General features: G+C 53.9%; 1 protein-coding gene across 1 annotated transcript; it reads right to left on the reverse strand.

Annotated features, from left to right (window-relative positions):
* Window positions 1-494: 494 nt before the first annotated feature.
* FAIM2 (Fas apoptotic inhibitory molecule 2) lies at window positions 495-17,169 on the reverse strand. Its single transcript, XM_069879020.1, has 12 exons — window positions 16,920-17,169; window positions 14,945-15,125; window positions 11,728-11,831; window positions 11,539-11,603; window positions 10,769-10,822; window positions 7,578-7,628; window positions 6,462-6,501; window positions 5,955-5,992; window positions 4,891-4,978; window positions 4,243-4,338; window positions 2,409-2,462; window positions 495-664 (listed from the first exon to the last, which is right to left on the reverse strand). The coding sequence occupies exons 1-12, from the start codon at window positions 16,932-16,934 to the stop codon at window positions 515-517; spliced, it is 936 nt and encodes a 311-aa protein (XP_069735121.1). The 5' UTR covers window positions 16,935-17,169; the 3' UTR covers window positions 495-514.
* Window positions 17,170-17,395: the final 226 nt, after the last annotated feature.

Raw genomic sequence — 17,395 nt, forward strand, 5'->3', positions numbered from 1 at the left:
TCTCTGCAGAGGCCACGAAGCTCTGCAGCAATACAAGAGAAAACAGGGAGAAGCAAGGATTCCCCTAGTCTTTTCCATGCGCTCAGCAGGTTTTCCTGCCAGGATCCTAGTAAAATCCCCTACTCTCCTGCCCTTGATGCTGTCTCCCCTTTGCAGAGCCCTTCTTAGCCCTTCAGCATCCCGTGACGTGCAGAACTCTGGCAGCCTCTGAGGAAAAGAACTTGGTATCGTGCCTCCCAGTCTCTGGTCTGGTTTGATCTCGGTAGGAGCGGAGGGAGCACAAGAGACAACACTGAAGCCCTGCTTCGCTTTCTGGGTCACAGAGGCCTGACAGCGTATATACAAGCTGCGGAAGGAACCCAGGGGCTTTGCTCAGCTGATTGAAAGGAGCCTGCTAGTGGGCCAGAAAAGGTGGGTTTGGGTTTTTTTTAATCCTCTTTTCCTCTCTTAATTTTTTTTTTTCCTCTCAATACTTGCATCTTGACAGCAAAGAGAAGATATTGCCTCACTGCACTCACTCCTGGCTGGAGCCAAAGAACTGGAGGAAGAAGGAGAAGATGTAGATGATGTCCAGGTAGATATTGAGGGCTCCAAAGATGTATTCCTCGGGGCTCAGCGAGTACCGACGATTCCCCATCAACATCTGGGTATCGAATGCCAGGAACTGTGAGGAAAGAGGAGGGAGCTCAGCCACAGGGATTTAACACAAGAAGGGCTCTAATGACCGTTCACCCGTTGCTTCACTGCACCCAGCCACTTTTTATGGGCTGTAACTGCAATTTAAAAGCTCAGAACAACGCGTTGAACAAGCTGCGACTTTCCCCTTCCTTCATTCCTCAAATCCTGAGCCTAAGCGTTGCTCCAGCCCTGCTTCCTTCATGCTTCATGCATCCTAGATGCATCCCAGGACCAGCTTGGGAGCAGCTCTCCCTGTCCCCCCACCACTGGTTAATTCCCAGCCTCCCCCAAGTTCAGAAACGCCTCCCAGGTAACAGGGGCACCTGAACCCAACACGACAGCAGCAGCACCAGCATGGAAAAAAAAGAAAACCCAGATCCTGGGCAGCACCAGGGTCTGCAGCGCTGCCAGGAGCAGCCAGATCCAAAGGGTCAAACAACTGGGGTACAAACATGATTGAGCGCAGGGCACATTTTAAGCCCTCACAGCGAAAACCCACTGCCCAGCCTGCAGGGACACAGTGTCACACAAGCTACAAGGAAGGCTGGTGCAAGAAAACCTGCTGCTTGATGCAGGATTTCAAGCCCAATATCATCTCCCACCTCCCCTTTTCTCCCTCTATTAGCCTAACCTGCAACAGACACCTTGGGATGGAGCTTTGGGGGTCTGGCCATCACCCAGGGTCAGACAGCACCCCTGTTCTCCCCAGTGAGGAATAACTGATCTTTCTAGACGCTGCCAGGCAGATCTGACAAGCCTGGCACCACAGACCCTGCTAGCTGAGGTTTATGGGGCAACCACAAGATGTTCCGCCTGCCTGCATCTTACAGAAGAGCCTTTCATCGTGACTCATGGAAGAACTATCTGAGCTCACTTGAAATGACTTTTATAGCTAATAAATGAAATTGCTCATCTGCTCTTCACAACATCCCCAACAGGCACCGCCTTGAAGCCCAAGGCAGCCCTCCTCCTGACCCCCAGCTCCAGGCAGCGCCGAGCACCTTCCCCGACAACTCCCACACCCGCACGGAGAGCTCGGCGCTGCCAGGGCTTGCTCGGCAAGAGCCTGGCAGGAGGGAACGCTGGGGAGCAGTCGAAGAATGAATGGAGCCTTTTCAACATCCCTTGGAAAAGCCACCAGCTTCAGAGCCTGCTATGAACCTTCCCAACACCCTAAACCATCACTGCTGTCTTTCTGTACCTCTTTTTCTCTGTTAGCCAAGCTCATAGAATCACCAGGTTGGAAAAGACCCACTGGATCATCGAGTCCAACCATTCCTATCCTTCACATCTCACCCTGGGCTCACTCCTACTCAGCTGGCCCCGACTCGGCTCGCTTCCGCAGCTCATTTCATCCCCAGGCTCCCTCTGAGCCCTGCAGTCCAGCTCCCAGCTCTGCACCAAAGCTTAATCTGCTTTTCCCACCCCAGCGATGCCTTTCGGTCCCATCCCCACAAGGCTCTGTGCTGTTTACACGTAGCACTGCGCATGCAGCACGCGGCTTTGCCCATCGCCCCGTGCTGTCACGTACACCAACACCCTCACACCCCGACACCTCCAGAGGACGAGGCTGAGGTCATGGCCGTAATTGCCGTTCCTGAGCCATCGGAGGCTGCCAAGCGCTCTGCAACCCCGCGACTCGCTCCTCTCCCTTTCCCCACGCACCCCTCGAGGCATCTCCTCCTGGCTCATCTGCCCCTTTCTCCTGCCAGCCCGTTCCCCTCGCTTACCATGGTGAAGATAATGGCACCGAGCAGAGCGTAGATCGCGTGGAGCCAAGGGACCTAAAGGAAACAAATCCATCAATCAGTGCCTGCGAGAAAAACGGTTAATTAGGGCTCGGTACAGAAGAGGCTCAGCTCCCACGTGGAAGGAAAGTCCTCTAATAACCCAGGATGGTCTTGCACCCCTTCCAGCTCCAACGCAGCCTCTGCTGCGCACATTTTTATGACAAAGAACAAGTCACTGTGCCTCAGTTTCCCTTCTCGCTGTGACCTTCGTGTCCGCTTGGCTCCTAAGCTTTTAGACCAGGTGTTTGTGTTTCCAAAGAGCCTGCTCCACAACTCTATCTCTGCACCAAGGTCTCAGCACTATCCCGGTGGGAACACATCACACAGCAGCCCTAGAAGGTGTTTATTTACCCAGACAAGGCTGATCCCACTGGAAGAAACACCCAATGCTTCCAAAAGCCAGCTCCTGCTTTAATTAACAAGCATAACTTAATTGTGTTCATCTGCTGCTGTCACAGCAGGGAATTTGCTGGAATCAAGAGCCAATCTCAACCGCACATGGAGAAGTTGGCACCTGGAGAAGCAGCACATGGAGAAGCTGATTATATTCCAGGAGAAGGTGTCCGCATGGCAGCTGATTCAACCTCACGATCAGAGCCTGCCTTCCCAGATAGACAAGCTTATTACACGGCCGCCTCAAGCTATGCTCACCTTGACAGGCTACAAGATAAAGAGTAGTTATCTCAACAGTTTAATGGCAGCGGCTTGGCACCGTGAGCTGCTTTACCCTCACGTCTGCACAGGGCAGGAGTGGATCTCAAGCCAAGACAACCAAAACCCAAGCTCCTGCTTTTAGAAACGGTTGAACTCGGTGATCTCGGAGGTCTTTTCCAACCTTAATGATTCTATGGTTTCATAGACTCATAGAATCACCAGGTTGGAAAGGACCCACTGGATCATCGAGTCCAACCATTCCCATCAATCACTAACCCATGTCCCTCAGCACCTCGTCCACCCAGCCCTTAAACCCCTCCAGGGAAGGGGACTCAACCCCCTCCCTGGGCAGCCTCTGCCAGTGCCCAGTGACCCTTTCCATGAAATATTTTTTCCTAATGTCCATCCTGACCCTCCCCTGGTGGAGCTTGAGGCCATTCCCTCTCGTCCTGTCCCCTGTCCCTTGGGAGAAGAGCCCAGCTCCCTCCACTCCACAACCTCCTCTCAGGGAGTTGCAGAGAGCAATGAGGTCTCCCCTCAGCCTCCTCTTCTCCAGGCTAAACCCCCCCAGCTCTCTCAGCCGCTCCTCTTCTTCTCCAGCCCCCTCCCCAGCTTCCTTGCTCTTCTCTGGACTCGCTCCAGAGCCTCAACATCCTTCTTGTGGGGAGGGCCCAGAACTGACCCCAGGATTCGAGGAGCGGTCTCCCCAGGGCCGAGGCCAGAGGGAGAAGAACCTCCCTGGCCCTGCTGGCCACGCCGGGTCTGATCCAAGCCAAGATGCCCTTGGCCTTCTTGGCCCCCTGGGCCCCTGCTGGCTCCTGTTCAACCAACACCCCCAGGTCCTTCTCCTCCAGGCACTTTCCAGCCAGCCTTCTCCTAGGCTGGAGCTGCTCAGGGTTGTTGTGCCCCAAGCGCAGTCTCAAACCACTCCAAGATCTCAGCTAGGCAAAGCCATCAGTGAGGCTAAAGGAAGGGGTTGGACCCACGCAGGAGGGGCTGGCAGCAGCTAGAGGAACAATCGGGTTGTCAGTCGTCGTCGGGACTTCTCCCTGGGGTCCCTAGATTTGCACCAGGACTGGTGGCACTGGGCGAGGAAAGGGGGACACGGGTCATGACTCACGTATTGGTAGGGCAGTATCACAGCCAGGATGATGCCACCAAAGAAGAGCACCATGAGCATCACAAAGAGGACGCCCTGGTAGGAGGTGAAGTCGAACTGCGGAGATAAAGAACACGGCGTTACAAGGATTGAAACGGGAGGCAGTGAGAGGAGCCCAACCGCCGCATGTCCACATGGAGCCAAACACCTACCATACCCATTTTATTACCAGGGGCAAGCGCTCGGCACCCATCACATGCCTGAAATCCAGAAGCCCATCGTTTATATTTGTGCTCTTACGTCCTCCACAGCCTAATCCTCAAAAAAACCCCAGCTGACCCATACATCAGCATCTTCCAGCCCCATCCATTCCATTTCATTCCAGCCCTGACACATCCCAACCTCTGTTCTGGTTCAAGAACAACCTGATCTGGTTGAAGATGTCCCAGCTCCTACTGGAGGGGCGGACTGGCGGTCCTCTGAAGGTCCCTTCCAACCCAAAGCGTTCTGATTCTGTATCGGTCCAAATCTTCCTGTAACCTTCACTCCCGCATCCCTCGGTTTGCCCCTCGACCCAAATCCCTGCTCCTCCACCTCCAGCACTGCCCGCCCCTGTGTCCTATCGCTGGGAGACGCTTCTCCTGGAGGGACCGATCAGCACAAACCCACCTTGCTCTGGAAGCTGAAGATGGTGACAGACAGACACACCAGGGCTGTGATCCCCAGGCACAGAAGGACCGACTTGGTGTTGTAGTAACTGCAAAATTAACAAGAAAAACACCGTTCAGCGCTTCCCACGGGAGGGGGAAGGAGGGATTAAGACAGGCAGAAGCTTTGCAAAGGTGTCCGAGGAAAGCACGAGTCCTAGGGGCACTGAACTTATCCATGTGCCCCTTTAATGTGAAAAGGAAAAGGCAGAAAACACTAAAAAAGACTGGATGGGTTCTCCTCCTGCTTTAAATAGAGGGAGGCAGGCAGGGGGGCCACGCTTCTGCCTCCTGGGATCTCATCAGCCACTAAGACTTAGGACTTACTATAAAAATCTATCTGTCCACGGACAGATGGAGAAGGGGGAGGATTGAAACTGGGAGGTAATAAAAACGGAATGACAGATGTCATCGCAGCACGACGAGACATCGGAAAGCTGCGGCCGGTGCTAGGCGAGCGAGGTGCTCGTCAGAGGGGTTTGGGTGTTGGAGAACTGCAGAGGAGGAGACGTTTGGACAGGGAGAGGGACTGTATGGCCAACTACTGACTTGGGTTACAGCACCAGGCTCAGCCCTAAGAAAATCCAGTCCCTCCTCTTCCCTCCGGTTTGATTTGAGAGCGATCTCACTGGTGTTTTCCCCGAGCTGCTGAAGCTGCTGCTTTTTTCTTTGTCCCCAGCCATCCACAGGCTCATCTGCCTCATCACCAGGGCTCCACGTGAACCAGGGCTGAGCAGACTGTAACCGTGAAAACCCGAGCAAAAGGGAGCAAGCTAAAGCCACAAACCCCCTGAAACTGCTGGAAAACCCTCCTTGTCCCACACCAGCCCCATCTGCTAGAGGGCTGCTCCGTGGAAAAGCTGAGCGCAGATGCCCCACAGCCCATCCCTGGCTTTCTAGTGCTCTCCCACAGGATTTAGCGCTTTGTGTGGCTGCTAGAACAGCTCTGGAGAGATCAGGTGGCTTTGCAGGAAGAGACAGGACAGAGGACCAGAAGGACATCCAGAAACTCCATGCTCAACCCACCTGGAGAGCATCCCAGTGAGATAAGCCATGGAGAGGGTCTGGGAGGGAAAGAGAACCACGTTACTTCTGCATTCACGTCCCAGGGAGAGACACACGATAGATAAAACATCTCAATTACGGTGGTAAGGGCCGCGAAACCTCTTAAACAGATGGTCAAAAGAAGCAATTTTTGCATAGTTTCTAATCCACCAGTGATTAATATCCATGGGGCAGGTTAAAACGAGGGCAGACCCACCTTCTCCATCCTTCCACCCCCCTTGCACAGGGCTCCAGCTCCCTTGCCAGCACCCACCAGCCTCCCAGGCTTTTGTTTCTCAACAGAGACTCCCTTCTTTCCTCCTTATCACATTCTAGTTCAATTACAGCCCCTCAGTCCAAGCGCAGGGCAATTAAAGGATGAAATTCCTGCTTTCTGCAGGAATCCAGACCAGACGTCTCTCCTGCTCGGAGCTCTTATGAAACCTACTCCAGCTGCAGAGGCAGATGCTGTCCAGATGCTCTACTTACAAAGATGCTCAGCAGGATCATATTCCATGGGAAATACCTCCTGCAAGAGAAGAAACGGGGGGTGGTCAGCCCTGCGAGGCAGAGGGAGGCAGCAGCCCAGCCCAACAGCTTGTACAAGACGTGCCATATAATTAATGGCCTGTGGAGCAAATGGCAGGGATGGTGCAAGGGGACCGTCCTCCTCTGGGGAGGGAGAGCGCATTTGGGATGCTCCTAGACCAAGAAATGTCCCCTTGCTATTCCAGAGCAGCCAGCAGTGCCCTGCTCCTCTGAAAGCAAAGGTGACCATAGAATCATAGGATAGTTTGGGTTGAAAGGGACTTCAAAGCCCAGCCAGTTCCAACCAGGGACACCTCCCACTGGATCAGGGGCTCCAAGGCCCATCCAACCTGGCCTTGAACCCCTCCAGGAATGGAGCAGCCACCACTGCTCTGGGCAACCTGGACCAGAGCCTCATCACCCTCACGGTGAAGACCATCCTCTGTAACACTTAATAATGAGAACTTGGAGCTACACTGCATTGCATTTTTTTCCTGCAACAAAGCTTCCTTTCCAGTTGCGATTGGACTTCAGCTTTGGACTTTCAGCCCTGAAAATACAGCTGCCACCTCAGCCCCTACATCACTGTGGCAGCACGACCCCATCCCACCTCATAGAATCATAGCATCACCAGGTTGGAAGAGACCCATCGGATCATCGAGTCCAACCATCCCCATCAATCACTAACCCATGTCCCTCAGCACTTCATCCACCTGTCCCTTAAACCCCTCCAGGGAAGGCAACTCAACCCCCTCCCTGGGCAGCCTCTGCCAGGGACCAATGACCCTTTCCATGAAATATTTTTTCCTGATGTCCAGCCTGACCCTCCCCTGGTGGAGCTTGAGGCCATTCCCTCTCGTCCTGTCCCCTGTCCCTTGGGAGAAGAGCCCAGCTCCCTCCTCTCCACAACCTCCTCTCAGGGAGTTGCAGAGAGCAATGAGGTCTCCCCTCAGCCTCCTCTTCTCCAGGCTAAACAACCCCTCAGCAACATTGTGTGTTGGATGCTTGGAACAAGAAGATCAATGTTCATCCTGCACTTCACAGAGCTACTTCAAATCCAAAAAGAAGACATTTTACCTGGGTCCAGAGCAGCAAGCAAGAATCAAGTAGGTAACAAAGAAAACAGCACTGTGAAGAAAAGAAAAAGTGATTTAGGGAGGAAAACCCAAGCGTTGTGTGTTGATGCAGGAGAAAAGTCTCCAGCTGACAAGCCTCAGGGTTTAAAACACAAGCACCATGCCAGAAGTTGAGGTTGGGTAGGAGCAAAGCAGCAAAAACCTCTCGCTGAAGATGTTTTCTACCCGCTCTGCCTCTGCCATTCCAAGGTAGGATGGCACAACCCTTCCCAAAACCTGAATCACAGAGTGGTTTGAGTTGGAGGATACTTCAAAGCCCATCCAGTCCCACCCCTGCCATGGGCAGGGACACCTCCCACGGGATCAGGGGCTCCAAGCCCCATCCAACCTGGCCTTGAACCCCTCCAGGGATGGGACAGCCACCACTGCTCTGGGCAACCTGGGCCAGGGCCTCCCCACCTTCATCAGGAAGAATTTCTTCCTAAGATCTCATCTCAATCTCCCCTCTCTCATCTGAAAATGATTCCCGCTCATCCTCTCCCTGCCCTCCCTGATCCAGAGCCTCTCCCCAGCTTTCCTGGAGCCCCTTTCCATACTGGAACCTGCTCTAAGGTCTCCCCAAAGCCTTCTCTTCTCGGGGCTGAACAACCCCAACTCTCCCAGCGAGGATTCGCACAGGAGGTTCTCCAGCTCTAGAATCATCTCCGTGATCTTCTCTAGACTCACTCCACCAGCTCCATGTCCTTCCTCTATCTTCTCTCCCTACAAGCCAACGCTGCTTCTCCAATCTACCAAGCGAGCCACCGATGCCTTGGCAGGGCACAAACTGCTCAGACAGGAGGTGACCAGGTTTCTCCTCATTTCCAGAGCACCTGGTGGGATCAAGGCATCCTGCTGGGATTTCAAGCACCATTCTCCTAGGGCAGGTAGAAATTACTTGCCTAAGGCTACAGGGAAGGTCTGTATTAGAGAAGGGAGCTGCTCCCCTCTTACTGCCCCAGCTCTCAGGGAAGAGTTCAGCCAAAGGATCCTCTAAGCCCAGGGAAGCTCGTGGCCTCAAACCCGATCTGCTGTTGCACAAGCCAACCCTGGTCGCAGCCGAGTTATTTATCTCACATGACCCTTCAGCAAAGCAAAAAAAAATCCAAGAGCCGAGGGATGGTCTCTCCCTCTGCCCCGCACATCGCAGAGCCCGGGTGTTTTTCCACAGCGCGATGGGGTCTGGCACAGCGGGAACCTGCTTTCCTGCTTTCACCCAGTGCCTGGGGGGAAAGCAGCTTCCAAGCATGCCGATGGACGATAGCCAGGCCCCTTAGGTCTAATAAACCAACATGACGGCAAAACCCACGGGCCACGATAAATGCACCAGAGATAAACTTGAGCTTTGCTCTCCCACAGGGAAACCAGGAAAGATGGAGCGGATGCCGCTGAATAGATGGAAAGAAAGCACGGCGGGCGCAAAGAGCACCATTGCCTTGTTGCACATCGGCTTTTGCTTTATTCCCTCAGAACCATCACCCCCAGCAGCAGGAAAACACCCCAGAGCACCCGCTTTTCGATACGGAGTCAAGGTCTCTGCGTACAGAGCAGACCCAGATCCAGATCAGGACAAGCAACTGGAGAAACTGGAGTGCAGGGGAGGATTGGCTCGCTGGAAGGTGAAGGGGCGTCCAAAATTTAAAGCCCCTCAAGCACAGAGCCTACTCCCAGCTGGCCCAAGATGTGCTTGTTGCTGCTGGAAGGAAGAAATAAATGCTAACTGGCCAGTAAGCTGCAGGAGATGAACCCAAAGGTCAAAGCACAAACCTCAGCAAAGCTTGATCTTAGAATGGTTTGGGTTGGAAGGGACCTCAAAGCCCATCGAGTTCCAACTCCTGCCATGGGCAGGGACACCTCCCACTGGATCAGGGGCTCCAAGCCCCATTCAACCTGGCCTTGGACACCTCCAGGGATGGGGCACCCACAGCTTCCCTGGGCAACCTGGGCCAGGGCCTCCCCACCATCATCAGGAAGAATTTCTTCCCAAGATCTCATCTGTGTCCCCTCTTCCATCTGAAAATGGTTCCCCTTCATCCTCTTCCTGCCCTCCCTCATCAAGAGCTCCTCCCCAGCTTTCCTGGAGCCCCTTTCTATACTGGAAGCTGCTCTGAGGTCTCCCTGCAGCCTCCTCTTCTCCAGATTGAACAACCCCAAGTCTCCCAGCCTGTCCTCGCACAGGAGGTTCTCCAGCTCTAGAATCATCTCTGTGGTCTTCTCTGGACTCGCTCCACCAGCTCCATGTCCTTCCTCTATCTTCTCTCCCTACAAGCCAACGCTGCTTCTCCAATCTACCAAGTGACCCAGGAGGAGCACGTGCTGCCAATTCCTTCCATTACTGCTGGTTTGGACCTTTTTCCCCCCCCTAAGTTATATAAACTGTTGTCTCATCTCCTGGCCTGGACACATTTCATGGTTTGGGTGTGAACTAATTAAAGCCAAATTCACAGACAATCGCACCGCACACTCGGGCTGCTTAATTAGCAGCACTAACACGAGCGGCATCCCGGAAACCAGCACAGCAGTGAACGTACGAGCGCAGGGAAGCGCAGTCTACGTTGCCTCCAAGCTGACCTCTCAGACCAGGCTTGACTAACGAACGGCATCCCAGGTTGTGGGCACTGAGAGCAGCTGCGACGAAGACGCCGTCATGACAACCCCACAAACATCCTAACCCCTCCAAACACGCACACACACCCCTTTCTGAATGCCCGCACCCTTCTCCATCTGTTGTACATCAAGGCATGTGATGTAAACCAGGCGATCTCCTTGCATTCTATGGGACAACCCCAAAATTAAGCCTCTAAGGTAGCCTGGGCGCCCTCACACCTGGGTTTCCACACTGTTTTCCTGGAAGCTTCCCAGTTTTACCTGGTCTGCTCTGCAAGCAATGCTCATCTATTTACTTTCACCTCGGTTTGAAGAGCAGACGAACCCTCCTTTCGAAAGCATTTGTAGATATCTGGCACATCTTATGCCCCAGACTCATTTAGGTGAGATTTTCCATCTCCACACCTCAGAGTTATCCATAAATCTCACCAGCTCGCCACATATTTATTTATGTGTAAATGTTTGGGAGGTGTCTCCACATCACCACAACCTCATCCAGAGCTGTTTGGAGCCTACGCGGCCTTAGGAGAAGACAAGGATACTCACTAGGAAGCCCAGTACCAGGCAGAGTGGGTCTGAATGTACCCCTTGACCGGCTCGCTGCAAAACAGAAAATAGACGCTGAGCAGAAGGCATAAAAAAAGTCAATAATTTCACAGGTTGCTGCTTGATTAAACCTGGGAACGTGCACAAGGTGATGCGGCACAGGGTATGTGAAAAAACCCACGGTTGAATCTACCCGGCAGACTGATCAACTGGAAAGAAATTCAACCTGTCAAGTTGGAAAGGCAGCCTCGCTCTTATCAATTACACAGCTGGGCTCGCTCGGGGAACGGCCACTGCCTGCGCTGGGAAGTGATTAAGGAGTGAAATCCTCCAGCTGACAGTGATTCATTATTTATTCTGGAGGCAACGTGAGCCACGCATGCCCGAAACGCTCGGTCATCCGAGCCAGCGGGTGCTGGAGCTTGGGGTATCTGCTCCTTCGCAGGGACGTAACCCAGTCCCTCAAGCGGAGGTCGGATGGGATCTGATGGTCTTGATAACTCCCAAAGGAAAAATAGAGCAGTTCATACCCCAGGGCAAGCAGCCCAGAGCTCTTGGCTGGGGATAGCACCTCGAACGGACAATGCACAACCAGGGGACACGCGGGAAGGGCAGCAGAAATACTGCGGGGATCCCACAGTTTTGGGGTTGGGGTTGGAGCCCATGGGAAAGGACTCAGGTATCTGCATAACCGCCCCAAAGTAAGAGGGAGTTCACAAACGGGTCATACACAGGACAAAGCAGGCACTTCTGCTACGTGAGAGACCTACCAGAAGGTGAAGAAAGCCACGATAACAACAGTGACCAAGAGCTGGACCATCAGGATGGCATAAACCTGCAACGAGAGGCGACCTGCAGCCTTCCTCCTTCCCACCCAGCCTGGGAAAGGCAGCAAAGCCGCTGCAAGTCCCTCCAAGGGCTCAGAGCTGGTCTCCTGCCTTCAGAGACTTGTCCCTCACCTTCCTGATGAACACTCTGCGCACGTTCCTGTCGTCCCAGCTGAAGGTCGTGAGCATCTCGGTGTCCCCTGGGTATCCACTGCTGCCATAGCTCGGGCTGGTGCCTGAAACAGAAGCCAGAAACATCAACTCCCATTAACAAACCCTTCCCTGGGGGCAATAATCTGACCCCAGTGACTGACTGCAGCTCAGAAGGCCTAAATATCAAGGTTTTCTTGATGCCCTGCAAAAGAGAGCACTCCGCTCCCTTCCCACTCCTGCATCTTACCAGGACCAACTCTGAGAAAAGAGCAGAAAAGGCATTTCGACAAAACCCAGCACAACCTCTCTATGGTTAACACCAATCTTTAAAGGCAATTAGAGGGCTCTTATATCCTTGATCACTTTACACTGAATATTAAAGCATCCCCCAGAGGACCAGTGACTCAGCACCTCAGTCGTTCCCATCAGCAGCTCTGGCGCAGGAGGATTCCCTCGTTGCTTTGGAATCGCCAGGGCTTCAAGCTGCGTCCGCATCACATCTTGGGTCAAACACGTTCCCTCTCTCCTCAGAGAGAACCTCCTTACAGCCAGTTTTACCATCCCTGAAGCCGATTTAAATGCAGGGAGTCAGAGGATGGTTTCACAGTGAGGGAAACGACTCCAATGCTGCTGGTGAGAGCATCTTTCCTCAAAATCATCCCACCACTTGGCCGAGGGCTCTGGAACACAAGCTCTCCTTGCTGGAGTTTCCTTGCAGATGGGCAAGGAGGAAGGCTGGACCGTAGAGCATTACTTTGTTCTGAAGGGAACAGCAGAAAACCTCTGCCTGCCAGGGAGGTGACTGTGCCAGCAGCCAGGGATGAAGGCAGCAGTGAGCATATCAAGGGGCTGGGGGGCCCAGGAGGAACCCAAAGCAGCAGCTTCTCCCTGCTCCAGATCAGCTGCACAAATTCAGTAGAAAAATCAGCCTCCTCCATCTCTCAAACCTCATGCTCGAGAGAAAACATGGAATGAGTTGGGTTGGAAAGAACCTCAAAACCCATCCAGTCCCACCCTCTGCCATGGGCAGGGACACCTCCCACTGCATCAGGGGCTCCAAAGCTCCTTCCAACCTGACCTTCAACACCTCCAGGGATGGAGCAGCCACCCCTGCTCTGGGCATCACCGCCCTGAGAGTGAAAAATTTCTTCCTACTACTATAACCTCAGCGGTCTTAGCCCATTATTGTCCTGTGCTGTTTGCTTCTCTCACCCAGATCCCCTCCCGTGTTTTCCCTTCTCTGCTTCTCAGCCTCCCCACCTGGGTTTCCTATAGAACGAAGGCTTATGCGATTACACCAGCTGTACATTCAAGTCCCTGCCTGTTTGACAGATGCCTCCCCTCCTTCTCAAAGCTTTTTATCTTGCTGATACTCAGATCCTTCGGGCAAGTGGAGCAAAGACCCTCTCAAACCCACAGGATGTGATGCAGACACCAGCAAAGTCAAACTCAAGGCTGGATTTCTTGGTTTATTGGCCAAAGGTTTCTTGCTTTGGAAGCCTCATCCAAAGATGTCCCAGCAGGAAATAAATCCCTCATGCTCTTCTTGTGCCTAATAAATCTCTAGTGTCTTCTTCTACGCCCCAGTGGAGATGAGCGTCCTCTCTACAAGATCTGTCATCACCCACGCGGCTGAGAGCACCTGAAGTCTGTAACCCCAGGAGCTTCAGTGCCTCCTGCGTCAAAGCAATCAAGGCATCTAAACACCAAATTAGGCACCTAAAAATGCCTCAGAGGAATGGAGAGGGTTTCCTCCTCCTCGGTTAGTGTCCCCAGCACCTCCCACCCAGGGTCACAGCTGAGTTGCCAAGTCAGCACGTCGCATCATTAGAGAAAACAACTCAAAACCAAGTTCTTCCAGGTTCACAGAAGCTGTTGGACACGACCCCTAGGCACGTGTCCCCCTGGACCCTGGTGCAGGAGACACTGAGGGCAGGGAAAGGAGAGAAGGACATGAAATCAGAAACACCAGCAAGGATCAGGGCACAGGACAGCTGGGAGAGGAAATCCTGCCAGGCTTGTCAGGGAGGGGACAAGAGATGACACATCACCTAGACAAGTTCTCCTAATACCCAAAATACCAGCATCCCAACCCATTTGGGCTTTACCCATCGTAATTCTTGATGACAGAGGAAAGACCCAGGTGGTTGCTATAGCAAGCTGGGAGGTTGTTTATCCTTCTGTTTCTGATCCCTGAAGGCAAACAAGGATGGGAGAAGCCTGTGAAACCATCGGCGTGTGCAGGCACACACATCTCAGAGGGGTTTGGCTTGCTCTTTCCTCTTCCCTAACCCTCTCCATTCCCTGCAGCTGATCCAATCCCTGCGGGACGCAACAGGCAGATGAAGAGGGCTGAGAAGAGAGAGAGAAAAGACTCAGGAGTCATTAAATCCGCTCCTCCCAGCACTCTCTCCAGCTCAAGCTGTGCTGAATGACCAGCTGGCCATCCTGGTGGACTCACTTGCCGGCCACCGCATCCCACATCCATCACAGCTCAATGTTACACAGTCACTCCCCTCCACCAGGCTCACTCGAGCCTTTGTCCGCTTGCTCCCACCAAGTGGAACTGCTTGCAGCTCGCAGAGAAAAGCTGTTTGTTTGATGAGCAGTTGGCCACATAGACCGATACTGGAACAATTCAGCCTTCAAGCCCAGCAGCGTTTAAACCTCCGCTGGCTCGTAGCAGCCAGACAGCAGGGATGCCGTGACACGGATTGTGCCAGTTCAGCAGCTTCTTTGAAAGCGGGAGGTCAGCGGGAGCTGCAAGGGGACTTGTGCCTGCAGAGCTGGAAGCATCACCCAGGGCCCTCCCCAACCCTGCGAGGTGGCATTGCCCACTGCAGCAAGCTGGAGAGGGGTTTTTAAACCCATCTCAGTATTAGAAAGGACCACGAGCACTGAAATTTAGTCCTGCATCTGGAAGGCAGCGTGGTCTAGTGGTTGGGTGAAATGGCTTTGACGTGTAGATAAAGATTTCTAGGGCTTAGAACTAGGGTGAGCTCTAAAACGAGCCAAACTGGTCACCTCATCCCTGGCCTCCTGCCTCTTCCCAGGTCCACCTAGAGGGAATCTCCACATCCGTCTCCCACTTCTGATGGGAATGGTTGGACTCGATGATCCAGTGGGTCCTTTCCAACCTAGTGATTCTATGATTCTGCAAGGGGCTCCCCCTGCCTACAGCTGCAGGAGAACTTACTGGGGTCGACGTAAGCCCAGCTGGGGTGGAGTGGGACCGATGGAGGAGGAGGGTAAGCACCAGCCTTCATCCCTTCTCCTGCTGTCGCCTCCTCATAGGTCGGAGGAGCTGGTGGAGCTGTGGCATTGTCCTTCTTCTCCCCTTGCCCCTCGGCATTGGGGGGTTTGTTGTTCACGGAGAGCTGCACAGAAGGAGGGGAGGGGAGCGAGAAAGGGATTAGACCGTAAAACCAGCACAGAAATTGCCCTGCAATGAGAAACCGATGGACACGGACAGAGGTTTGGGGTCCCTCCCTTGGATGGAGGGATCTGGAGCTGGAAGGACACCCAGAAACTCCTGTGCGCTGGCAACGGACCCATCCCTGCAAACCCAGGGAGAAGCATCCTCTGCTGTGACTGAGAGAAGAAGTGGGAACACACCCAAAATGTTAAAGAGGATGAAAAATTACAAGGAATCAGGCCTGGGAGGAGAGACAGCCATGCCCAGGGTCCTCCATGGTGCCTCAGGCTCCTACATAACCATGGAAAGCATCCAAAATCTCCGCTTTTCAGCCTACTTCTTTCTAAATTTCCCCTTACAAAGAGCTGACCAGTTCCTGGACAGAAAATCCTCAGCTCCTTCATTTCCACTTACACCCCCATTTAGGGGAGTTTCTCCTGGCCCTCAGGACGTGCTCTGGTTTGGCTCCAACATTGTCTTCCCCCTCGTTCTTTCTCTGCCCATCTTGCCTTGCTGCTTCCCATCATTTGAAGAGGCAGCCGAGGGGCTCAGGATCCCACGTCTTCAGAGGTGGAATCCCAGCAAGGAGCCAGCCTCAGGCCACCCGAGAACTTGCTTCTCCTTGGGAACGTTATCTCTTTAACCTTCAAGATCTTTGTCATCCTGGGATAAATTATGAGCTGCCAAATTACAAGACCTGGTTGCCTGTAATTTTTCACCCTCTTGAACGTGTCGGGTGTTTTCCCATCTCACCCCTCAATCACAGCAAAGGATGCTCCTTCCTGGGGCTGCAGGGATGGGTCCGTTGCCGTTGTCACCCTGGGATAAATTATGAGCTGCCAGCAAGGAACCAGCCTCAGGCCACCTGAGAACTTGCTTGTGCTGGGGAATGTTATCCACCTAACCTTCAAATCTCCGTTGCACCGGGATAAATCACGACCCACCAAAGTGGGTCCCAGCTCAGTATCAGGAAAAGCATCCCCAGGGGTCACAGGGATGCAGGGCTGGAACCCCCAAAAGTCCAAACCAAAGCAGATGGACTAACCAGCATTGACGCAGAGAGCACAGCCCCTGGGAGAAGGGCTGAAATTAAAGGTGTAACGAGCCCTCGAAACTAAAGCCAGGGTACCAGGCTGGGATGTGCATTGGGATAACGGTGCCACCTCCTCTGCCGGCTACAGGACTGTCCCTCCTGACCGAGCTCTTGGGGACAGGGTGGCCAATTTTGTGCACTAACCCCCGAGATACCCAAGGAAATCCAAGAGAAACAGCGCTGCCTGCATCCAGGCAGCCTCCAGCACTGTTGTCGTGGCAACCGTGCTCTGTGCTGGCAGAGGATGCATAAACCACCCCCCTCCCAGTCTCAGAGCACTGGAGAACCCCCAAAATCCAGAGCTCGCTGGCCCGGCAAGGAGGAACTTGGGGCTGAGTGCTGGGGTGATGGATGGGGCAGCACAAGCACCACGCTGAGCTTCTTGACATCCAGGTTGGGTAGAAGAAACGCCCACAGGTCCAGCTGCAGGGCTGAGCGGCACATCCAGCCCCCAACCCCAGAAAGACACAACTCTCCATCCCCCTTCTAACCCAAAAATCCACCCTATCGAAGAGGCCAACGCTCGAGGCTGTGCATGGGTACCCAGCTCCCCCTCTCCACAGCAATTCTTTTATTCCCCAATTCCCCCTTCCTTCGCCCCCTAAACACGCAACAATTATGCAAGCGAGGCGACGCAGCATCCCAGCGCTGGCTCCCACCTACCTTCCCTTGGGTCATGGCTCCTCGCTAAGGATGCTGCAAGAACCTGGGAGCAGCAGCAGGAGGGCGAGGCCGTAGCCGAGCTCGTCCGGATCCCTCCTGGCCCCTGTCCCAGGGTGTTTCAGGGCTGGTTGCAACCGCTGCAGCCTCCACTGATGCCTTCACCTTCTAGAACATCCAGGGAGCAGGCGCTGCGGGGAGGACCGTACCATTCCCAGCCTGCAGCACAGGGGGAAGCTGGGAAAGAAACGGCTCAAATGGAAGCGAGCAGCCCCCAGGAGCCATGGGATGGAGGCAGGGACACAGCAAGGGGGAGGCAGAAGGGGTCCCACACCACAGCGGGGGATGCAGCCAGCCGAGAGGGGCTGGGGTTGCAAAGGAGGCACAAGGGATGCTGGCGTTGCTGCAGCATCTCTGCTGCTGCACATCAGAGCCCACAACAGGGCAGGAGCAGCAGCTTCCAGGGGTCCTTTTCCATG

Source organism: Phaenicophaeus curvirostris, chromosome 30, assembly GCF_032191515.1.
Source record: "Phaenicophaeus curvirostris isolate KB17595 chromosome 30, BPBGC_Pcur_1.0, whole genome shotgun sequence".
NCBI classification, from domain to species: domain Eukaryota; kingdom Metazoa; phylum Chordata; class Aves; order Cuculiformes; family Cuculidae; genus Phaenicophaeus; species Phaenicophaeus curvirostris.

Coding starts and splice junctions, on each gene's coding strand:
- FAIM2 (XM_069879020.1), bottom strand. Junction 10,823..11,538: donor GTGGCTTTCTTCACCTTCTG/GTAGGTCTCTCA, acceptor TCTGTTTTGCAG/CGAGCCGGTCAAGGGGTACA. Junction 2,463..4,242: donor TGATACTGCCCTACCAATAC/GTGAGTCATGAC, acceptor TGTTTCCTTTAG/GTCCCTTGGCTCCACGCGAT.